General features: G+C 40.9%; 1 protein-coding gene across 2 annotated transcripts; it reads left to right on the plus strand.

Annotated features, from left to right (window-relative positions):
• The first annotated feature begins 266 nt into the window (after window positions 1-266).
• On the plus strand, window positions 267-24,401 carry pkib (protein kinase (cAMP-dependent, catalytic) inhibitor beta). Of its 2 annotated transcripts, none has more exons than XM_020090348.2 (3): window positions 267-404; window positions 20,949-21,100; window positions 22,508-22,737. In XM_020090348.2, the coding sequence occupies exons 2-3, from the start codon at window positions 20,959-20,961 to the stop codon at window positions 22,588-22,590; spliced, it is 225 nt and encodes a 74-aa protein (XP_019945907.1). In that variant the 5' UTR covers window positions 267-404; window positions 20,949-20,958; the 3' UTR covers window positions 22,591-22,737. The 2 variants fall into 2 exon arrangements, with proteins under 2 accessions (XP_019945907.1, XP_069372090.1); XM_069515989.1 differs by lacking the exon at window positions 267-404 and adding an exon at window positions 11,403-11,462 and having other exon boundaries at window positions 22,508-24,401.
• Window positions 24,402-25,830: the final 1,429 nt, after the last annotated feature.

A 25,830-nucleotide genomic window follows, 5' to 3' on the forward strand; every position in this document is an offset into this window, starting at 1 on the left:
GTTCTTCTGCAATGTGCCACGTGTCCTTGTGGACACAATTCAAGTCGTATTTCTCCAGAGCCGTTCTGCTTTTACTTTGAAGACCGCCCCCCCCTCTGTTCCGGTGTCCTCCGGCCTAACACCGTGCGCAGTGACGCTCCTCCCCGTCGCTTGGAGCGGCGCTCGGCTCTTGGTGTTTCTGTCGGCGCCGCTCCGTCCTCTGTGCCGCGGGTCCGGCGCGTCAGCGGTGATGAAGCCGTGCAATGTAACGTGTCGCAGCGCACGGACTCCCTGACACGCTGCGCTTTCTTTTCTCTTTTCCTCCTCTTCCTCCGCTGAACATGGTGTCTGGTGGCTAGTTCCAACTCCGGACTGCTCGTGTGGTTTTTAATTCCCCCCTCGGCGAAGCGCACTGAGATCAGTTGGTGAGTGGTTGCGCACATACACACGGTCACCTGTTCTGCTCCACAGGTAGGACACCAGACTGCTGCTGCTGCTGCTGCTGCCTGCAGCATCCACCTCACACACGGGCTGCAGGAGCAGCTGCAGGTTACAAGAGAATACAGACGGAACCAGTGAGACATGCTGGACACTGCACAGAGGTTAGACACAGAAACTAATCCAAACAACAAAAGGAGCTGAAACAACGAATGATGTGATCCACAGTAATCACATGAGCTGCAGGCTTCTTAATACTGAGCAATATTCTACAGCGACAGTACAGTTCACTCCAGCGTTCCACCTGTCACCTCCATACAGGCTCCCTGTGCTGAGTGTGCATCAGCTGGACCGGTTTATCTAAAGGTGCATAAACTGTGACCTTCAGACTGGCCCCTGTGATGTGGTGAAATTGTTTAAATGTTAGAAAAGAATCAGTAACAACAGCAGAAAATCCAAAGGGTTTCATTACACTTGAACAGAATGCAGTTAGAATGAAAGTTAGCTCACATAATGCCTGTGTCTGAGGGCCAAAGCAAAGGGCCATTTTGTTCCTGTGTGCAGTGATATACTGTGTTGCTAGGTATGATTCACCTCAATGAGATGCTGAATATCTAAAACCTCATAAAAGACATCTCATCACCCTATGCTGAAACTATTTGAGAAATCATGGAAAGCAGTCTCATATTTTAGAAACTGGAGCAAAAGTATATTTTCTTCTGTTTTGCAAAATGAATGAAATACATTTTTATTTTAGTTGTTGGTATTTAGTAAAATAAAAATTCCAAAGCTCCTTTCACATAATGTGACAACAAAACAAGTCACCTCTGTCAGAAAAACACATTCATTTGTGTTGAAGAAGTTTACTTTTGTTGTCCAGTTTGTGTGTGTGTGTGTGTTTTGGGCCTTTCATTGTCCTTATCCTTGAGAGAGCATCTAATCACATTCAAGTGCCACGTGTGTGCAGGTGAATGTGAGGCTGGAAATGTTCCCAAAGAGAAGCACAGATTTGAATATTCTCGCTTCAGCTCCCCCACTTGTGTGTTTTCACACTGTGTTAATTACTCGTGCATTCGGTGGTATTTGAAAATCCGTCTCATTTCTTCGGCTCAGCTGTTGTGGTCTTTCTGTGATCGCCTGTCAATCAGACCGTGTGGGTTAAATACTGGGCCTTGAATTTTCTTTGAGTTCTTTATGTCGCTGATAAATTTGGATCTGGCCGTCTGGGCTGTGCTTGCTCTCACTGCTCATGTTAACCTTCAAATGCTTCTGTTGTCTCGATGAAATTTAGAGAAATAGAAAGCATCACTTGACAGACTATTGGAAACAGTAAATGTGAGAGGGTTCATAAACAAGTATTAATGTTTTACAGATACACAATATTTAAATTTAATGTTATGAATATTAATATCTTGTGTATTCCCTTAAAGCTTCAGAAAAAGATTCATTTTTGTCTTTCAGTGGACACAACACTGACCCATTATGAAGAATGTTGCCTGTTCGTTCATTCAGCACACATAATAACACGTTGATGGCTACTGGCCACCTGAAGATTCAACTTTCCTGTGATCCTGTTTTGGTCTCACCCCACCACTGTCTGGCTCTTTGGCTGCTGAATGCTCCAGTATAGCTGCTGTCACACCAGACAGAGAAATCCGTAACACATACCGACATCTGGCTCTTACTTCAGGGGATAAGGGTACAGTTGAGGTTCACTGCTGGGTCACATGACTCAGTAATTGGCATTCTTAACTTTACGTCCTTTTCTAGCGCGATGCTATAACGCTATGTCGAGGTTCGGCCGTGTGGTTCGTAAATAGCCGGGATCTGTCTTTGTTTGCTCACTGCAAGATGAAACATCGGTAAGACAGTGAGGTGAGGGAGCGTCTCCTGATTCGAGGGGAAGAGGAAATAAGTTGGCAGGTTACAGGCACTGTGTGGGACAGTGAAGATGCTGAGTGAAAGAGACAAGAGACACTAAAGTAAAAAGTAAAAAAAATGGGACCTTAGTAACATTGTGCCAAGCCTCCATGTTGCTTTCAAGTGTTTACGAACCCAGTTTTCAAGCACATTTATGATGGTGAATGTGACACTGGATAAAAAAGTCAATAATGGAAATTGATTAATTTTTAGCAGGTTCCAATATATAACTGCATAATTGTTCTAAATGTTGTGTATAAAAGAAATATGTTTACACGCTTATAACATTGTCTTTTTGCCATTGGGTGCCACAGGGACCTTATTAGACCTTTGTTGTGCAGCGGTGTGCTGCAGCGGTAAAAGTGGCCACATGGGAACCTGACGACTAGTTTATACTCAATGTTTGAACCATAGCTTCTGAAAGCTTACAAATCCAGGGATTAAAAAGATAAAACAGGGACGCACCAAACAGGGCAGCTGATGCACAAGCAAGACAAATATAGGACGCGAGGAAGAAATTTCAACCCAAAGTTTTTGAGGAAAGACTTTGGGAGTTGGTCATTTCGCCCAGATACATGGACAAAAAGGCTGCTCGCTTTTTGACTCTTTCTTACATTCACAGCGTCCTCCACCTTTGCCATGTTTGTTGTCAGAAGCTCTCAAGACTGCAGTGCCCTCTACTGAACGTATTGCTCAACAACCAACGTAAAGGATGCTTGGAAGTATGATGGCAGCGATGTTTAGATCATGTCTCTTTTTCTTTTTAAAGGCAGTATAAATGAGCCTTAATGGTAAACAATGCAGGTTGGAAAAGCAAGTTTCATAGATCTTAAGGCAACTGCTGATCATTTTCTGTTGTGGTATTACTTTTTAAAATTACAAATAATTACTTGATTTGGCAATGAAAAGTTCAGATGAACTGGGTGCCAAATAGCTCTGAGATTAGCAATAACCAAATAAGATGAAGATGGTGAAAACTATTTTATGGAGCAGTGTGGGAGCAGCAGCGTTTTATTCTGGGAAATACAGTCAGATCATGTCATACTTAAACTTCCTTAGTCAATGTTTGGTTGTGGGAAGTGACGGTACCTCGCTCACACTGTCGTCGCTGCTCTGTTGCGTCACCACTGGGTGAATCATCTGGCTTCCTATCATCTGTTCTCCCTACACATCTTTTCTTTCTTGGAAACGAGACCTCGTGTCACCATGTGTTAACACAGATGATAGCAGACAGATGACATGGCACCACATGCCCTCCGCCCCTCCATTCTGATTCGGCAGTCCCAGAGGTGCCAGACGTGTGGCTGCTCATTCCTCTATGGCTAACGTCCTGAGCAACTAAAGTTGGCTTTATCTTTATATTTTACAGAGAACAAAGGGAGCCACTGTAATCAGTAAACAGGTAACTGCTTTACCAATAAAATCTGCTTAATCTCCAGTGGCCCCAACACTACTGAGCAGCTTATCTTCATCCCTTATCTAACTCATTAAAGAGCCATGGCGGACAGATGAACAAGGTGTATTCAAGCTGAGTTTAATCAGTGTGATTGTCTGATATTCGTGCTCTGAATCCAAAGTGTTTTGTGTTGGTATTTCAATACAAAACACATATCATGCATATCACATGCATTTCTTGCATCAATATCAATGTTATGGAATTACCCCCAAATCCTAAACTGAACTAAACTAATGCGTCTGATGCCACATTTGAAATATATATGAGAGACATAAGAAACAGTCATTAGCATGAAATGGACCTGAAACTTGACCATCAATGTTTTTTTTCCTGTTTGTACAGATGTTTGCTGTAGCAAGCTAGCAATTTGTGCAAATTTGTCACTCGAGTTGTGCAGATGCATGTTTCAGTTATTTGCACTGACTTTCATCTCACTAACTTTGTTCCACTTTCAGTCTAAACACAGACTTTCAGTAGACAAACATGCAATTTTAAAATATCGCAATCATTGTTACGTGAAACAAAATGGAAAATCGAATATTGTTAAGCACTAAAAGCAAATGGGATGGTGCTTGATTCAAATCATTGGTTTGTCCAACTTGTTTGTCTACTCGGACAAATTAACCTCTGATCTGAATTTGGAACATGCATATCCCTTCTACAGGTAATGGATCAAGCCAGACAAAAGATCTGCACACTGTGCTAAGAGCTTACTCTTAATTCAATTTGACAGTGTGTGTCAATACACAACTCACCTGACTAACCAAAATAGTGATGGACAAATTGCCAAAAACACACTGATGTGATGTGCCAGAAAGAGACTAAGGTGTTTAAGTCAACTTAATACAGGCAGCCAATTTAAAGTAGTTTATTTTTAACTACTTCTACCAACTTCTAATTAACCCCATTTCGTAACGATAGAGGGGATTGGATGTGTTTTTCACTACTGATTAGTAACAACCCCTCCAAATTAAAACAAAATAGGTGACATTCATTATGATCATCAGGCGTATCACTGCTCCTACTGCTACTACCAGCTTGTGTTCTCACAACATTCAGAAATTAGAGAAGTTTGGCTTGTTTTGAAATGAGGTATTTGTGGAAACTCACAGCCATCAAAGTACAGTGGCTATAAGTTGTTGAGATGAAAAGCAGGCAAACACATGTTTTGGTTCTTTTTTTCTTTTTTACATTAGCTGTAAAATTGCTAAATAAGGAAAGAAAAGTATTCTACATATTTCAAATGTGTCTCTGCAGCAAGATAAGCGACAGCTAAAGGGTTGACAGTCACATTTCTACCACCTGGCGCCCAAATTCAATTGCCATTGATTGGGGGCTTTGCCACTTTGAGGATGAAAACAGTAACTTGCCTGGATAAATGCTCGTCATCCATTATTCCTCTGTATTGACCAGTGACCTATAAAGAGTTTAGTCAGAGCTGGAGCGTCTGTAAAGCCCATTGCCCTTTACTGTCACCCATGGCTGGCTGCCATTTGGCTTTGGCTACTTGTGTCATGAAAACACGTCAGTCAATTGTTTGCCCATCTGGGTGTGGGAGAAATATCAGATGCCAGACATGTTGCGCAGAGATTTAGAGGACAGAGGATGATAATAGGAACAGAGGGGACCTGCTTCCCCTAAGACGCTGTGTGCGACTGATCTGACCTCAACGTCTCCATGCCCATTTTCTCTCCAACCCAGCCCGAAGAGAGCCATGGGGGTGGCAGCATAACTCAATAGACTTCCTCCAGCATGCCTCCACCCAGCTCTATGGGAAAGGACTGTGGTTCGTCAATGTCATCTCTCCTGCTGCCCGTCTGTCCATACTGATTAGATGACAAGGGATACAGTATAGGTGAGATGGGAGGGTTCCTGTTTGGAGACAAAGGCTTTATTGTTATTCTCAAGGCGTCCATTCAGTCCACAGATCAGTGACCTTTTCAGTGTATTAGACCACACAATAGCATCAGCTGCCTCCTTTTACCCCTTAATTACTGCATGGAATTTCATCTGCCCTAGAAACAGGCACGGCAGCTCAAAAACCATTCAGACATCGGCCATCTGAAGAATTCATTCTGCTGATTGGCGAGTGGAGTGGCAGTGAGAGGGTGAGGTGTGCAAGAGCAGTTTGAATAGCATTTTGATGGCACCATTAAGCATGGTCTCCACTGAAGATGCTTCTCTGAAGCTGCACCTGCCAAATCTATACATTGTTTTTTTTTTTTTAGTTACCTCATCCAAGGAGTGAAGTTGTCATGGGTTTGTTTGTCTAGTTAGTTAGTAGCTGGTTACCATTAACTTGGTGGAAGGATGTGGTATGGGTCATGGAAGAACCAATACAATTTCGGTGCAGATCTGTATTAGGGGGCGGATCCATTTCTTTTTCACCCTTTTTTCATAATGGCAAGAAAGGGCGGAGTTATGAACTGTGCTGTTCTTGTTGGATGTAAATTTGATCTGATTGATGGAAAGTCTTCTTTAAATCATTTTGCATGTCATTACAAAGCTTGTTGCCAACACCAACATGACAACTATAAGATGTTAGGAATTTGTGATGGACCACTTTTTTCTTTCATCTTTTGATGACTTGACTTGAACAAATCAAGAAAGTAGTTGGCAGATGAATCCAAAGTGAAAGTAACCGATAGCTGCAGCCACATTTAGAATCAATTCATAGATGGGCAGACGATCTGATGTTGGTGAGTGTAGTTTCCTTTGTTTGCTGTATTTGTCCTGTGTGACAGTGTGGACGTAAAGATTCTGTTTTGATTCATATCTCCTTGTGGATGGAAAAGAGACTTTACATGACACTGGACTGTTTTTGGGGCAACATCTCAGGTCTTTTTCCTATAATGGATCCAACTGAGGTGGTTATGGCATCTGACACCCTGTTGAGTTATTCTTGGGATTTTCCAGGAGGAGCTGAGTGAGAATAAAGGAAAAGGGCGTCACTCCTCTGTTGAATCTGGACTTGTAAAAATCTGGATGGATAAAAAAGCAGAAGTCCGGCGGGAGATGAAATCCTCTTCTCTTGCTGCTTGAATCACAAACGTAACACAAGAACTTGACATCTACTGATGTAGTGTGGCATTGTGTGTGCTGGCTTTGCAGAATTCTTGTTGTACTGTGTGTTTGTGTGTATTTCAGTGAATGCCCCATTTACCCGGCTTGTTGTCAGAGAGTGCCAGAGGCCCGTGGGTGGTAGGCAGCATGCAGGAGCAGCACGTGCAGCCCGAACCATCCTGGTCGCATCGCTGTTGACATGATGGTCTAGTTTGGAGAGCGCCCGGGGTGGAGTATGGCCTTGGTGCCACTCCTCAAAACAACAAGCTTTGTGTTGAAATATTGATGACAGCAGCACACTGTCCTCCTGGTGTCACATATGTATTGGACATGTGTGACGCATCACTAGATTTATTCTCTTGGCCTTACTGCTGCTGTGGGTGCAGCTGATTTATGGTTTATTAAGGCTGATACTACAAGTAATTAATGTGTGTCAGAAGGTTTCTGAAAATTAATTTTTGAAGTCATTTATATATAAATAATAGACAGACATTCTCCATTGTGAAGATTTGGGATAAATTCAGTAGCTTTGTGTTTTGGGCTGATGGTCAGTTTGGCAAAATAAACACTTTGAAGATGTCACTGGCCACTGGGGAAATCTGATGGGTGTTTTTTCATAATTTTTTACAACAGATAATTTTCAGATAAATTGATAATTAAAATAATTATTTCTTATAGTCCAAGAGACGGCTGTTACACAGGACTCAATGGTTGACTTCTGTAGCACTGCTTGGAGGCATTAACCAATCAAATTATGTTTAAACAAACACTCATGCCTTGGCGCTAGCCAATCAAATCACATTAATGTGACAGCGGAAGCAGAGGCAGCTGGTGAACTCTGTCTGTTCATCACGATGTGGATTTTATTTTCCGTGTACTTCTCTTGAGCATTGTATTGATAGCCGGTATTGCATGTTGGCACGATAGCTGGCTAGACTGTGTGTCCCAAAACAGTGATTGTTGGCACCAAGGGTCAGGCACCTATTCTTGCTATAAATTATATGGATGTTTATTGGTGATGCATATTAGATAATAATATCCTCATGAAGGGTAAGCCACAATGAACCTAAAATGTATATGCATATCCTGTCTGCATGTTGATTTTTGACTCAAACTCATCTTATGTTATCACTGACCCTTCAACTCTCCCTCACACTTTTTGGATGATAAAGTAGAATTGGTGTGGTTTGTATTTGTAAAGAGCTTTTCTAGTCTTGATGACCACTCAAAGTGCTTCACAGTACAGTGTTCTATTCACCCATTCACACAGTGCTTCTATTAGCAGCACTTTTTGTTCGAAGAGGGGCAATTCAGGGTTCAGCATCTTGCCCACACATCAGCATGCAGATGTGGAAGACTGGGGGTTGAGCTGCCGACCTTCTGGTTGGAGGACGACCACTCGACGCCACAGCTGCCCCACGAAGTATCACTGTGTATGTCTTAGGTTGACAACTCATCAAGTTTACTGCAGTAAGCTCTCCAACAAGTGTCATAAATCCTTCTAACACCAAAGATGGACCTTGATCCCAACATTCTGAAAGTCAGGCCAGAATACCAGTTTTTTTTTTTTTTTAAACACACACAATCTGGTGTGCATGTGCAGTGAAAATGCTCTGCAGCTGATGACAGGGAAGTTCCCGCTGTCACATTCTTCCCCTGAGGAAAAGCATTTCATCTGAACAGAACAATGAAATGAAAAGAAAGTGAAGCAGATAGCAATTGACATTCACCTCATTATATGTTGAAGCAAGAAAATGTCTCTTATTGCTTCTTATTTAAATAAACTCCAGCAGGGCTCATGGAAGACATGCAGCCGTTTTCACAGTCTGCAATCAAACCAAACAGGTACACTGTACTACTAAAGCGCATGTCACATGACCACTCGTACACAGGGCATGCGTGTGTTCACAGGAATCAGATTGCGTAAATATCAGCTTGTGTTTGACACATGACAGCAGTCAAATGCAAAATTTCACTTCACAACAGTTGCTAGCAAAGACAACAAGGTCAGCAACGCTTGTAATTAAATATCCATGTTGCCCTCTACACTGGTAGCTGAGGCTAATGCCAGTTGTTTGTGGATGAAGCCTGAGGCAGCGAACCTGCTGTTACTTTCACTCAGTCCAAACAGACTCACAGTAGGGTTACAACACCAACAGCAACAGTGGTGTCACGTGTGCAGCCACCAGAAATAGGACGTTCTTGTTGGATTAGAACAAAGTGATTTTCTCATGTTTGACCGCTCTAATGGATGGAAGTGGAGCGCCACTTGTGTGCGGTCAGTATTTTTATTAATCAGTGCTCAATTAGAACTGGAGGCCTCTGTCAGCGCTGCCTGCCAGCCATTCTTTACAGCTCTCTGTCAAATGTGCTAATTGTTTTGAATAGCTGGGTGCTCTGTTGTTGTGATTGACCCTTTTGGAAAGCGGCTCAAACTGTCTCATTTGTCAGTGTGGAAACCACCGTGTCGGCCTAATTTTGCGTAAATGGCTTGTTATTATTGCACATGCAGTTGATAACAGAAAGGGCAGTTTGCTTATGGATGCTATTTGAAGGACCGTTCTTCGGACTGATATAGTTGAGCTGTATGAATGATATCACCCGAGTGCTTAACTTCCTGGTAGCATAGGCGGTTCCTGATACAAATAACAATCATAGTGTTCAGCAGATCGAGCCTCTAAAATGTTTCTGAAATGTATTAATGTATAAATCGAATCTAAGAACTGAACTTTATTTAAACCTTCTAATCCTGTCATACTTTTCAATATAACATGTCCCACGTGTAGTTTACAGGGGTGTGACAAATTTAACACTCAACATTTTCATATTACTATTATTTCGAAAGTAAGGCTCAATGGCATATCCACTGTAGCAAGCTAATTAATGCTAGTTCCGTAAGCTCAATTCTCTGCTCAACAAATCCTTAGCAGGATTCAGGTGACGGGTGGTGCAGCAGGATGTAACATATTAATTATGCTGTGGAGAGCACATGATTTTGTTTACAGCAGGTTGACACAGGCATTGGGTCTCATCACCACAAACTCTCTTGGCATCTTCGTTAGTGTCTTTTACACTGAAATAGTTCAGCATGTCTGACAGTAGCTATAGAAGACGCAACGAATACGTCAACTTGGAAAGACAAGATTCGAGGGGGCCAACACCATTTTCTAACATGACACAACCTTGCACAACAAATTTTTTCTCTGTTAGCCTTATGGTAACAATGTTAACATGACACGCCTTCCTTGACTTTGGAATTAACAGCCAGGCAATGCTAATATTTGCAGCTGATACTAGAGCAAAGTCCCTGTTACACTTCAGCTCTTGTGGTTTTAATGGCCACCCTACAAACTCCTGAGATAGTGATCTCCTTGAAAGTTTGCCTTGAGTTTACAGCCGTGCACAACGACTGGACAGTTGCTGCTTGGATGAATTCAAACCACCACAGGTCACATCAATCAGATTTTATGTGAAAAGGTTGATATTAACAGAGGGATTTTTGTTAAAAGACTTGCAAAATCCTTCAGTTTTCAAGACATTTCAGCTTATACTGTACACGCAAAGAGATGTCTCAGAAGACAAGTTTTCCCTCCAGCCCGCCGCCACACCCACCCAGCAAATTATCTACAATGTGGAAGGATTGCGCTGGTGTGTTTTCGTCTGCGTGAACTGGCTCCTGAAACTTGAAAGCAAGGCAGCCATAGTGAGGAAAAGATCTGCGCGGATCAGCGGAGGAGGCAGGAAGATCCGCCCGGGATGTTTGTGAGATCTGAGCGGAAGCTGTGATCACGCCGTCTCATTAGATGAGTCTCACCTCTCGGATTGTCTCTCTCGCTCTCTGCTGCTGCTGCTGCTGCTGCTGCTGTCAGAGCCGTGCTTCACCTTCCATGTTTTTGTGCATTGGCCTAAGATGCACTTGTTAATGTGATGGGTGAAGCCTGTTTAATTTTTCTTCCACTCTTTTGCAGATGTTTTGTTTTTACATATACTGTGATAGTATTGCCGCTGCATAAATCTCATCTCATGCATTTTCTTCTATTTAATCATTTTAACTAAATTTTCACATCCCACATTCTCTGCTGTTTTTCTTGCGTTCCTGTTGTCATTGCAGCGACAACAACTTCATGTTAAGCTCAAATCAAGATGTTAGCATGACATCATTTTCTCCATGAGCAGAAAAAAACCAAAGCAGCTTAAAGATAGTCTGTGTCTTCTCTGGCTCCCCTCCTCCACTATACAGCTGCCTTCATAACAATGGTGCGGTTTCCATGGCAGCTAGAGCACGTTAAGCTTTAGGATAACAGTGAAAAAAGTGGGGAGAAGGACAGGGAATAATCACAGGGTATGAGCGACTAAAAATAGCAAGGGACTTAATCCCAGGCATTATTTATTCATCTAAAACTTCTCCTGTCTGCGCCGACTGTGTAAACATAATTTCTTCTGCAGCGACTTGTCAGGCAGGCAGACAGTTTCCTGACCTAAACCCCCATAGTCTTCCTCTGTCTGACTAATACCATAGGAGAGGGGAGGGATACAGTGGCAGCACAAAGACTACACACACTGGATGGACACGTAGGGTTTGGATTTGCTGTGGCGAGGCTGTCTGGTGAGGAATATATTATCATTCCTTGTTACTAGTGAAAGCACGAGTGTAATTAATGAGACAGATGAACAGAGTGAAATGATCACATAAAAGACGAGTTGTAATTAAAACAATGTCACAAATCACCAGAAAATGCGATGATGCTTAATTGAATCACTGCCGGTTCATGTGTTACATGCACAGATTTGTGTTGTATAGATATATATCGTGAAGCTGTGGTCTGTGCAGCGACTGTGGCTGAGTGTTGAGACTCAGAAGCAGAATAGAGGTCAGCCTCAGGCAGCGGCAGGACCAGGCTGTTTGGCTTAGAGAACTGATCGCTGTCATTGTCTCCTGTTTGGAGAGAAGTAATCTGTAGTGGATTTGTCTTTTTAAATAATGCATATGCCAGTGCTGATATTTCATTTTAGAATATAAGACAAGACGGTGAATGGTTTGCACCCTAGTGAACTGCATGGCATCATATTTCTTTGCATTATATTGCGTTTAATAGCTGTGATGGCCAAAACTCAAAATCTGCTTCAATTGCAAGGATCACACAAAACAATGAGAAGTACAAAGTACCAAAGTTTACTGTCCCAACAAGGAAAGTTGTTGTTCACATTCTTGCTACTGTACTTTGCCTTTTACTGGAGAGAGGCCACACCTCAGAACTCAGACTAAAGATTGTAGATCACTCTGCTGCATGATCTTTGACTTAGACCAATCTTTCTATCTCTATTGGGTTTGCGTGCAGTACTCATAAACAAAGATGGGCGACATTCGAGGAAATGAACATTTAGCGAATGTTAAGATTAAGACAAAGGGATGATCATGTTGGGAAAACTGCACATTTACTTTTCTTGTTCTACTAATGCAGCTCTGCCATTCCTCCTGCTGATGATGTGACCAATGACCCTGTCAAGGACTCTCTACTGCCCCTACCTTTATGTTGGTACTGCATCTTGTGTATAATTTGCTTTCAATTCTGAGGAAAAGTCACAGGGCATGCGAGACAGCCATGATGCATATGCTTATGAATAGTTAAAAGCAAGTACTGTATATCTCACCTTTGTCAATGAACAAAAACTGACAGTCTACCATGGCACACACCAGGATCGTGGAAGCTGTGGCTCAAAGCGGGTTATACACTACCCAGAATCGCGGTTGGTTCGATCCCTTTCTCCCCCATTACGGCAAGATACTGAACCCCTGACGGCTGTGCTGGCGGTGTATGACCGTGCTGCACAAAGATGCACTGTATGAATGTATATGTGAATGGGTTGCAATACATACACAACTGTACTGTAAAGTACTTTGAGTTGTCACCAAGACTAGCAAAGCACTGTATAAATACAGATCATTTACCATAAGGAAACTGGTGGCTAGGTCGTACACAAGGAAATGAATAGGAACAATAGTGTGCTAGCAGAACAGACAATCTGGCAAACAGGAAGTGACTCACAGGGGGTATAAATACGAGAATGTCAGATCATAATGATTTTTGATAATTGAAAACAGGTGAACAGAAAAACTGGAGACTTATCAAAATCAAACAGGAAATGATATCATATACAGTCTATAGCATCTATGCAAGTCGTCACAGCAGCACTATGTTCAATCAACTCATGTTGAATCACAATCTGTCGCAATATTGAATCGTATCACATAAGTAGTTGCTTCATGTGTAATTTTAATGCATGAATCGCATAGGCCTCAGTGATGCAGTTGATCATCCTGACAAGCTTTGCGTACATGTTCTGTTTTTCTTTTTCAAGCTTCTGCTCATATTGCACGGCCTCCTTCAGCGAGACACACAGACAGAGTATTTTGTCTGCAGGTCTGAGTTCATGTGGTCACATTAGCCTTAAGAGACACAGTCGTAAATAAAAATTTGTAAATTAACCTTGAGGGAAGAATATTTTATGCAGATGTGCTCCCAAGGTTAGGAATGAACTTCCATTCTCAGATTACCGGGGGTTACCGGTTCCTTAAAGCAGGACAACCAAGGCTTGTTGGTTTTTCTGCCCAAAATTAACTCCAGAATTTGTTCAACTTTGAAATAAGGGTTTTGAAATATGGAGGAATGAATAGTACATGCATGGTATGGCTATTTTCAGTTTTTCACAAACATAGCTCATGTGATGAACAACTGTGTGAATACTGCACAGGCTGATAGAGACGAGATTGCGTATGTGGAATGTCAGATTTATGATCTGGTACAGTTTCAGTCAGAGCTATGGATTGTGACTCTCATGGCTTTTTTCTAAGTAACTGCTGTTTGTCTTTGTAAAAAAAGGAATTTTTGAGACATGAAAATCAGACATCAGAGTTTTCCTGACCCATTTTGAGAGCGGTTTTCCCGTCGCTCTGTCCTGCAGTGCAGAACACATCACTGTTTCCAAGTGTTTGCAATCACTCGGGGAGTTGAGAATAAATAAAACATGCCACATTGCTTCTGACATAACCACTGACTATAATGGACATGACATTTTCAAACATAATTTTTTCAGACATTATTGTTTAGCAGGTGCGTCCTTAAATGCTTCCTTTACGCAACTATGTGTCAACATGTGTCAAAAATGTCCTATGTGCCATATATACAGTTTTGATAAAAGTGATAAGCCAATAAATGATATTGAGATAAAAATTTCACACCCCTCAATATCAGTAATTATATCGACATCTCATTACTTTTATTGATAATTGTAAATGATAATTTTACAAATATTATATATATGTAAGTCTTATGTAAAACTATTGTGTGTCAGATATTTAAATGTAAAACTATTGTGTGTCAGATATTTAAAAGTACAGATCAATCAGTTCAGATACATTTTCTGTTGCACTTTTTTAAGAGAGATGTTTTGGCATCATGCATTTGTAATGTTTCTGTGTGTTGTTCTTTCTCAATGATACAGATATTAGCACGCTGTAATAAAACTACCAAAAGTCCGACATGCAACCGATCGTCTACAAATACCTTGGGCAGAATGGATTACTGCACATTTAGTTTGTGGGAAAGGGTATAGATACTGTATCTAGTGTCTCTGCCTGCTAGATAACGTGGTGTTTTGAAGTTTATTCTCTTCAAGGCTACTTCAGCTTATCTTCAGTTAGTGATTGATTTGGACTCTGATATTCCTTCACACCTGTCGTACTTGACACAGGTCTTAAATGTCAATCATTGTGGTGTATAAAAGATTTTATGAAGTCTTAGGTTTAACAGGTTGAAATTTGCAGAAACCCTTCTGAGGTATATCAGTTGTTAATGATATTATTCAATGTGTTATACCTCCTCACTATGCTTGGACAGTGCATTTAGCATTATATTGATATATATAGGACTTTTGTTATTATGATATCGATGAAAATTCTGCTGCATTACTGATATTGCCCAGCCAAGTTCTGATTCTATTCAACTCAGTTTTATAATTCAGCAAAAACTCAATGTTAAAGCAGCTGCAAACATATCAAATGACCTCATACATTGTAAAAAGGGTATTTTATAATGTCAAATTCAATGAAAACTATTAAAGACTGCAGTATCCTCACCTTCACTGGGCATTTTAGCGTCTTTGGGGTCATTGCTGTGGTATTGTAGACAATAGAGAAAGCTCTTATAAGCCATGTGTAATACCTGCCCAGACAAAGCAGTTGTAGCTGGTGGATGTAGAGGTGCATTTAGCTGCTAAAGAGCCGGATATAATTGTCAACAGTGGGTGGACACAGAAGCAGAGGTTAAAGAGCGTGGATGCTGGACATGCATTCATCAGATGGACACTAACATGAACCCAGATGTGGTTGCTTCATGCCATGCTGCAGGGGAAAATAGGAAACTGCTTGCTAACTGCTTAGCCAAGGACTGATAATGTTCAGTGTGTATCCAAATAGACAAACATGGGAATGAAACCAGGTTCAATCATAAGTATAAATTAATTGATATGTTACACTGAATTATTTTTGGCACTGATATATCTCTGCAAACTGCTTAAGATTTCACACCTGAGAAATATGGCTCCTTCTCTTTAAAGGAAAACGGTTTCATGGGAATATTAATGCTCACAATAAAATATTGAAAAAATACAATTTTGATACTTGTACTAAAAAGCATGAATTGCAAATCTACTGCATTTTCTCAGACTTCTAAACTTGCACACACTTGTTACAATCACCGCCATTAAACCAGTTCTATAAGTGGAAATTTACTTGGATATATGTTGGTGCATTAGTTTTTAACACTGAATTGAACAGAGGATCCTAAAGGCAAATTCATAGTTTCTGTGTTCACCAGTCCACTGGGGTTTGATATCGTCCTCACGATGTAAAGGTCCTCATCCACTAGGGCTGTCAGTTCTCTCAAAAATCCAGTTTAAACAAATTTGACCTGATACACAATTTGTCTGAATATTAAAACCCTCCCTGTGCAGGGTTCAACACTTGATGTTCAGCGTTTCCCACGGAATTAATCTAATTTATAGTGGTGACGGGATGCACACACATGGAGGTCACTCTCACACACAACAGATACCGCTACACAGACTAAAAAGTGAATGAGTGAGATAAAGAATTACATTGATGTTACAACTGCAGCTGAAACTATGACTTCTGACTGTCTGCCTGGACGGTGAAAACATTATGGACCGTAGTGCAAGCAACATTACTGGCTTATTTTACTGGTAGGTCAAGAGAACATACATCAAGCTGACAGTGGGCACCCTCTGCAGAATCAGGAAATAGAACAGGTCCGTACAGTTGGACTTGGAATGAATGTTCGAATTTAGAATAATAAATTACAGCCCTATAATCAACCCGTGTCCGTTAGGACCGCTATGTGGGTGTCCAGGTTTAGCCAAAAAATGTGTTACTGTGCTAACCGTGCACGTCGACTGTGCATGCTCCAGGCACAACCACTCTACCTAATGAAATGTGGGATCAGACACGCATGTGAGGAACAGCAAACCAACGCAGACCCTCTTTTTAGAATTGATGGACTGGTGGGCACGTGTGACTGGAATGCAGAAAGGTGTGCAGCTTCTGACTGAAGCATGAGACTATTTATTTGCCAGGTTCTTCAGAAGAGTCTGGTTTGGACATTTTCTCCACAACAGAAGAAGCATCATGTGTGTTTTTGGTTGCTAAGCTATCGAGCCCTCAGCATCGCTTTTTGTTTTTTCCTCGCCTTCTTTCTGTTGCTCTGTCCGTGGTGCTGAAAACCCCCATTCACTGTCAGCGACGAGCTGTCTTGCTCAGGGTCACTGTATTTCCATTTAGAATAGCTGGCAATCTCTTGAAAAGCCGGTGAAGCTTCTTGTGAATAGAGCCGCTCTCGTTGGCGTTGAGAGCACTGAGCCGTTTGATTGGAGACAATATCCTGTGCTGTTGTGGTCAGAATTACCCTTCAACACTGAATGTGATGGGCTGCTTGAGTTCAGCGATTCAACACATCTGCTCCGTTAAACACTCAGAAGACGAGTGAAAGGGCTTTTTCTTCATTTGTGCACGTCCAACTGGCAAAATATCAGAGGATCATTTTAGCTGCACCATTATTTACACAATAGCCCTGCAAGACAGAGGATGTTTCAAGTACATGCAGTATAATTTGCTGCAAAATTATAGAGGTCGCTTTGCTTAGAAATAGCCCAGGTAGCAATTTGCAGCATTAATGATGTCTTATTTAATTGCGGAGCTATCACATGTTTGAAAGATAACAGAAAGTATTGTATTTATTTCTAGTCAGCATCTCTGCTCTCTCTCTGTAAACAACCCTTGACCTCTTGGCAGTCCTTCCATCAAAAGACTTTTATAACTCGACCTTGTTGCGTAACACACCTGCAGCTTGTTCCTGTGTCTGACTGAGCCGGCGTGGACATCTTTGGAACTAGGTCAATTTTCTTGACAAGATAATCCCATCTAAACTGTTGTTGGGTAAGCAGCTAAAATAAAACGGTTCACTGTTTCATGCAACGGCTTAATGGAAGTGACCAACCAGATGTTCTAATTAGGACAAGACTATTGGTGGTTTTCCAAGGCTGTTATTGACACTGATGTCTCTGGATTGAAGCCACTGAAAGCTGGCGTTAATATTTACTTTGAAAGTCTCTAAACTGCTGCCACTGCAGGTTATCGATGCAGATTAAAACCCTGAAGCTGTTGAGGAAAATCCTCTCACATCATACTGGAAGCTGTCACATCAGCAGTGAGTGATTTTTTGGCCAGTATGTGGTATTAAATAAAAAGGTCAATATAAAGCTGAAACTATAGCAAGTAAGTATATCAGCCTGTCCACTTTTAATTATCCAGATTAACAGTAAAATCACAGCTTTTCTCTGGAAATCAGATGTTCAGCTTGACAAGCCTGTCACACAGCTGAAGCAGGAAGAAGAGACCGGAGCGTTTTCTGTTTCTGCTGCTTCAGACTCCTTTTGTTGTTCTCTGATATGTGAGGCCTATGGAAAACTATGCTCTGGATGCCGACAGTACGAACCTCCTGATCTAATAATGCAACCACAGATCACTTAACTACAGCACACTTCAAGTCAAAGACCTGATATAAAACAAAAAGTAACCCACAGCTTTAAGTTCGAGGAATTGTTTTCAAGGAACCAAAAGGTTCTTGCAGACTATTGTTCACCTCTTTCAATACAAATCAAATCTTTAAATGCACCTTATCATGCCCTTTTCCCATCTCCTCTGAATATCCTTAGCAAATATCCAAAGCAGGTCCTAGACTTCATTGTAAGCTCATCTGTTTCAAGGTCTCTTCTGTGGCTCCATAATATCGATACAAGAGAACAATATTCATAAAACTTTTCACACAGCTACAGGTTTTAAAATCACAGCTGAAGTAAAATGCTGGCCAACCAATCCAAAGCTTCTGGCATTTTTGTAAAGTACTTTTTGGGGGTAAAAGATTTGCCCTTTCTTTAGACCTTGGTCCCTATAGTGGAAAGGGAGATCTTGTAAATGTTCCCAGTTCTGGGTGAAGGTTCCTGGGGTGGAAACATACTTTAGACTGCTGTATCTGTCCCCGAGGACATTGAGGCCATGTCCTCAGTATTTATACAGGAACTTTGGGTGTAAGGCAGCAGGGACTTTACATTCTCCTTTTGAGAACATAATCATCATGTACTGTCATACTGTCTTACTGTTTGTTTGAAACAAGAGGACCTGAAATAAAAGTGTGAGGACGGGGTACACTAGTTGCTACATCTAGCTGATGCTAAGCTAAGATATTGTTGTTCACTTTGCTAACAAAACCCTCTAACCGAATTTAACCCAAACTAGTTACTGCTTTCAATGTACTTTTATTTTTAACATGACCAACAAGTATTTTGTTTTATTTAGTCCAGAGAGTGTGGTGCAGATGCTCTGCGTCCAGTCAACAACCCTGGCTGGGTAAAGGAAACCCACTTTTGCAGATGATGAATCCAGAAGATGCGGATAAATGGTTTCGGAGATTTGTGGCATTTTCACAGTATTGTAAAACAAATCAATCTCAGAATTTCATGAATCAACATTGGCTCATTCAAATGAAGATGAATCAGAATCATATTTATGTTCTATAAGTCATATCTTCATAATGTAAAATACAGTCAGCTATACATCCATCCATCCATTATATATATCCACTTTACCACTGGGTCACAGGGTGGGTGATGGGTTGTCTGAATCAGGTACATTCTTAGACAACCCCTAAATAAATAAAATATGAATTAATCTAACAAATTAGCTATAACAATTACCAGTATACCTAAGTGTGTCACAAAGCCTGGCTTTGGTCCTGGTTATATTATAGTGAGGGCGTTCACCACAGTAAACATCAATAAATCATTAGTGCATTAATTATTTGTATCTCACTCTATGTTTATCCTGCTCAGTGTGTGTGTGTGTGTGTTAGTCAGTCAGGCATGTATTGTAATTGCAAGCAGCACAATTAAATTGATAATGATAAATTTGGTTCAAAATGCTGCCCCTTTTCAAATAAAACCAGGCAGTCAGTGTTATTTCACTGAACTGACATTATCCTTACGCTGTGTGCTGAGGCACAGGTTTCATTGTTAACATGCAACTGTGTTGAAGGAAATTATGCTGGTGATGTTATTGTGAGAAATGTTACACAGTGAATGACTGTGGCTCATATGAGCTCCATGTCTGAGCTACAATAGCCCTTGAGGCTAACAGATGGCCAACCTGTGGCCCTTCTACTGGAGATCTACATTGTGTGCATGTTCAGTTTCGTGTGCGCGCGTGTGTGTTGGGTTTTTGAGCTGCATTAACTCAGATGTCATTCCTTTGTTGTGAGAGGGCGATGGGAGATGGGATTCTGCTCCACAGAATGGCCTGGTTATTTAAAGCAAAGCAACACAACAAAAGAGGGAGACTGGGAAGAGCATGTGAGATAGTGAAAGAATGGATTCAAGTCATATGTTTACCTGCCAGTGGTGCTTTTTCTGTATTGTTGCCATAGCAACACCGGCTCGCTCTTTGTGCATGTGTAACTCAGCCGATCACCAGTGTTGCCATGAGCCCAGACAGACACATCCTCCGCTTCAGTGATAAATCTTTTATTTTACGTTCAAACTCTGTTTCCTGAGATGGGTCCAGATAAGACATCACTGCTGCTGTCAGCCTCTGTATCACCCAACACTATAATGTTTTGAGATCAATGATTCAATCCAAACTAATCATCTTAAAATGAGCAGGGCAAACATGAGTGTGGAGGAAAGAAATGGGCTAACCAGATCATTTAAAATGTACTTGAAGCATGCTGTATAGTTACTGTCCTACACAGGGGTTTTCTCCACAGTACATGCAAACACAACCACTGACTCCTGTGTTATTCATATCAATCATTTCTACATCAAGCTAAAATTCACATGAAAATAAGAGACTGAACCATAATTTTCCTCATTGTACGATATATCAATAATAATGCACATTCTCAATATTAAACAAATGACTTGTACTGTACCTTTCTTGCTTATAGGTAAATAAATAGGTAATTTCATGCACCATAGTGTGTCCAGCATTATTATAACATAGAATAAACTAAGTGAGTAAATCCTAAACAGGAACTGAAGTCTACATTATAACAAATAAAGACCTTCTGCAGACAGTTTACAAAAAGTCCTGTGTCTAAGGTCAAGATATAATAGACAATAGACAATCAACCTCTCAGATTTCTAAACTGACGCTTTTTTATTTTTTCTTCTGGAATTAAGTTAAACACACACACACAGAGGTTAAGGGTGGATGTATCATTAAGAATGTATTATTAAGTAAATTAACTGTATTTACCATGCACTTAATAATACAATGTTAAAATCATATTGTTTTAATTTGACTAAAACTACATGATCATTTATTTATTTATATATATCAGAGACCTGCTTTACCAAATATTGTTGCAAGCTTATTGGATGAATTCCAAAAGTTGGAGAGCACTATCTTCAACAACATAAAATGAAATATTAACACTATACACTCTTTTGTCTCTCTGTCGTACAGGTGTCCTGAGATGACGGAAGTAGAGCCGGTGTTGGACTTTGCCTCCTCGGGACGCTCGGGGAGGAGAAACGCGCTGCCTGACATACTGGGCTCTCCAGCAGGCGTAAACCCTGGAGACCTGCCTCTTAAACTAGCTGAGATGACCCTCAAAGGTAAAGTTGACTATTTGTACTTTTTGTCATTTTAGTAAAGAGCACAAGACAAAGTAAAACTGTGATTAGATGCATGAGCTACTAGCTAATGTAATAAGTTAGGGCACAAGCTAATGTTCTGTATTATGGGGAGACACTACTACTTTAACTAATTTGCATACATTTGCCACTGCAGGTGAATAGGATAAAAAGTTAACTGAGACATATCACCACAGAACTTCTCCAGTTAATGACTTACATCAAAAAATGTTGAAATAAGATGAAAGATGAAAGAAGACATGGAAGCAAAATAGTCCAAAATGTCAAAACTGACCAGTACATGAAAATACAATATTTGTGCCTGTAGCGTCCTGCCTCAAACAGTAACTGCATCATTTTGAATGTAGGCTCTGATTCATTCTACTAGTTTGTTGTATATTGATAGATCTTTATCAATATATGATACAGACAACCCTCCCTCAAATGTGAATTGTGCCCTTTTTCTCACTTGCCCCCCAAAATGTCTGTTCTCGTTCCTGCTTCCAATTACCCAGAGTGCTGCCAGGCTCAGACGAAGGTATAGCAAATATTTTACGGATGGAAACTTCCAGGGAGGAGTCATCTTAAGTCTAGCATGACCGTGGTCACAAGGCGCAGAGACAGAAAGACAAGGACAACTAGAACAACAGAGCGCATACCTCTGCCAAGGCCCCACTGTCTCCTTAAATTCAATCAAACTGCACCGAATTTCTCAAAGACATCAGTCCCCGGAAAAATTTTACATCTCACAATGTTGACCAAAATGAAAAACTTCCAAGATCCCCCTTTGATCCGGATCTGCACCGAAATATAATGGTCTGTTTCCTGACCCAACAAGTGTCATAGAAATAAATTCTGCTCTTTTTTTTCTGTATTATTGCTGACAACAAAACCACTTTTGCAGAGGTAAAAAAAAAACAACTTTTAAAACTATACTTTGTGTGCATCATTTCATCGTACTACTAAATTCAACCAAAGATTTGTAATTTGGGAATCATCCTAACGAGTTTGAAAGTAATTCCAATTTCTGTTTATTTAACATCTTGATATTATAGTCATAACTCACAAGCCAGTCACAATAGATATATTGCAAAATAATAGCAATATTTTGTACAGTATGTGCCTGGATATTTTCAGTGTATCCACTAATTAATCTTGGATGTACAAGAAACACACTTGGTTTTGTGGTTCTGAAAGGGGCTCAGAAGTGTTTATTCACACAATAGAAGCTGTAAAATGACTCATAACTAAAAAATGTCAACAGCTGGTGATGTAATAACCATGAAGTCATTGGTATTGATCAACCAAAGCTTTAGACAGTTCCTTTGACATGAAAATAACAGCAACATACTGTATTTGTTATTGCCTCTTGTGGGCTTTTGTGTGCAGATGGTCCGGGAGGGGCCCAATCGCCCACGGCGGAGGATCCTCCAGCACCACCGGAGGGCTCGGAGGGGAAAGAGGGATCGTAGAGACTAGTTTCTTTACCTCCCTGGAGACCTGCAGAGATCACCTGAGGGACGGGATGAGGAGCAAGATGGAAGGGCGTGAACTGCGGGTGAAAGCTTGACGATCTGTGGAGAGTCAGTCTGTCTGCGGAGCAGCTGAACCACGGAGGGAGCGCGACGGACCGACTCCCCAATGACTGAGGCCAGGAGCGTGGGACTCATTGGGACTATCTGAACACAGTCAGACGTTACCTAGTTATGAACCACTGAGTTTGTTTGTGTGTGTGTTAGTCATACACCCACTTTGGACACTACACTGAGAATCAAAAGGACTGTGACAGATTGCTCACAAGTATTTTTGTATGATTCAATTAAAACTAAAGAAAAAGAGGAATTCCTAAGTCAAACTGGAAGATGTACGATTTCCTGCTGATTTGTGTTTTGTCGTGATGTGTCATTTTATGCTGACAGGAGGGGGTTTGACGGCAGCCTGCTCTGCCTCAGACCTTTTCAAGATGCAAATAGTAGATTTGAGAAAACTGGGAATTCCCGCTCTCTTATGCTTTTGCACTAAATGTGTATTATCCACAAAACAATTTCAAATCTGAGGTCGTTGTCTGTTTATCTGCATTGTAAATGTACAGTTTCTAAACCCTCCTACCTAGACTGTTTTGAACCGAGCAACAACGACCTGGGATTTGATTCCTTTTTGTAGGTGTCCATATGGTGCAAGGTGAAAATATGAAATAGCAAATCTTGAGACATTCCTGTAGAGAATAGTTTCCCACTGCCAACAAGGTACACACGGTTTCATTATTGTACCGAAAAAAGTCTGCGATGTCCTTTTAAGCTGCTTTTTAAAGTCTCTTCATTTTCCAAACCTCTGAAAATGTGTCTAGCGGCAGTTTATAGCCAAGAACGTTGTGTTCTTTGTCTGTGAAGTACCATTATCCACTGTTCTGGGCTGCTGATATTTCCTCAATTTTAATAGGGGGTATCACTGCGTAAAATGTAAAAGAAGAAAAAAAAAAAAACCTTTTCTAACATTCTGCAAACCTGCACATGCAGATCCTATAATCCTGACAGGAGAAGCGCTCAGTTTTTGCGCAAACCTCTGCAGGGCTTTTATTTATTAATTTTTCTCTGCGTGAGGCTCCACACGTGCATCACATGGTGTCAACAGCATATGCCCACTGCCTGTGCACGGGAGCGAGCATCAAGCAACACCACCGCAATGTGTTTTGAGCACTGAAAACGGCAGCACACTTGCCTTCTGCCTCACCAGAGTGTGTTCACACTCATCAACACATGAGCTGAGCTGTGAACAAGGAGGCAAGACGGAGAGAGAGTGGAAAAACACAACGAGAGGCCACAGTTTGTCAGCTATCGACCCGCTGCTACTGCTGTATATATACCGTGTTGTAGTATAATCCCTGTGTCATACATGCTACCTGTATGATTACCAGACTTTATTCACATACTGTACCCGCAAAGAAACAATGTTCTGTAACTGTTTGTATTTGAGGATTTCTTGCCGATGGCTGTATCTTTATGTGGATGTGTTTCACAAATGCAACAACTGCAACAGCCTGGCGTGCGGCTGCTGTGTGACCTGTTTCAGATGCTGTACACTACTAAAGCTGACGAGAATGTGTTTGTAGTCTGTCTCAAGCTGTACCGTCGATACTTTTTGATGATGAATCAGAGGTGTAACTTTGTAGTGTCCTGATCTCCACGTGGTGCGTTTATTTTACTTAGCTGGATTGAATCCCTTGTGTTGATTCTATCTGCTGGTGAGAATTGCCATATTAAACCCAAAAGCTTTACATATACAACTGTTTGATGAATGTTTTATTCCTGGTCTCTTGTGCTTTGCCTCTGACATCTAATTGGAAATATGAGCAATATTTAAATGATAACTATATAATATAGTATCAGTGTTAAGCTATGCTACCTGGGCAGTAAGATACTGCACATATAAAGATGGACAACATGTCTCCACTTCCTCCCACAATTCAGAAATGAAGCCAATCTGGATAAGAAAGCCGCCATCTTGTGCATTTGAAGCTGCAGTCTGTGCAGTATTGATCAGGAAATGGAGCCAAAGTATCTAAGTCCTGTTGATACACAAGTTCGACCAATCACGAGTCAATCTTAACTGTCAATCATGATATTTCACCCCATTTCAACACTTGTAAATACAACAGTGTGACGAGGACTACCTAAAATGACAGAAATCATTTTGGAGAAGGAGCAGGAGGCGGGATTTATGACCTATACTACCACCAGGAGGCGATCAAGATGCTTAGGCTTCCCTTTTGGGGAGCATTCATGTTGTCCATCTTTGTATACAGTCTGGTCCAGACTGAAACAGCTCAAGTATTGGAAGGATTGTCATTAAATAAAAACAGATTTCAGTGATAAATCCTCCTGACTGTCATATGTCATATTCAACTATTTATTATGTCAGCAACCTTTATTCTATCCAGTACTCTGGTTTAGGAAAGAACACCTGCAAAACTTAATTTTGATGCTAATTAGGAAAAACTACCAAAAGGTTAAGCTGAGAGGAAATATCACAATGCTATCATTCATTGACTATGCAACCATGTTAGATCGTGTTATTAAGATTCAGCTTAATGTGCTGCCTCAGAGCTGCTAGTGTTGCTAACAATAGTTTTAGTCAACATGGACCAGTAGCAAGTGAATCCCCAAATTAATTCTAGCTGCTGTTCGCATTGTAAACTCATTTAGCTAATGAGAGCATGGGCACAGCATGCTAACTAGTTAAAGGTCCAGTGTGTAAGATTTAGGTGAAAGGGATCTATTGGCAGAAACTGAATATGAAATGATCCAAGTGATGTTTTCAATGATGTGTTTCATCTAAATTGTATGAATCGTTGTTTTCTTTTCTCTGGAAGGAGTCCTTTAGATTTTAATACTTTATATTTACAGGAGTAGGTCTCTGTATGAAGGCCACAATGTTTTTTACATTAGTCTAGACTGGACAAATTAAACCTTTTGAGTTTCCATGACAACTGAAGACTACCACAGGTTCTTTTTTATGTTTGGAAGGGGAGGGTGAGGTGAGGGGTAATCAGCTGCAACATGCAACTTCACCACTAGATGTCATTAAATTCTACACACTGAACCTTTAAAGTGGCAGGTAGATAAATCAGCAAAAGCCAAATCTAGGGGATATCCACTGATATTACATGGCAAAGTCTGTTTTTAGGTTTAGAGAAGTATGACTGAATAACAGTT

The sequence above is a fragment of the Paralichthys olivaceus genome, chromosome 20 (assembly GCF_024713975.1).
Source record: "Paralichthys olivaceus isolate ysfri-2021 chromosome 20, ASM2471397v2, whole genome shotgun sequence".
NCBI lineage: Eukaryota > Metazoa > Chordata > Actinopteri > Pleuronectiformes > Paralichthyidae > Paralichthys > Paralichthys olivaceus.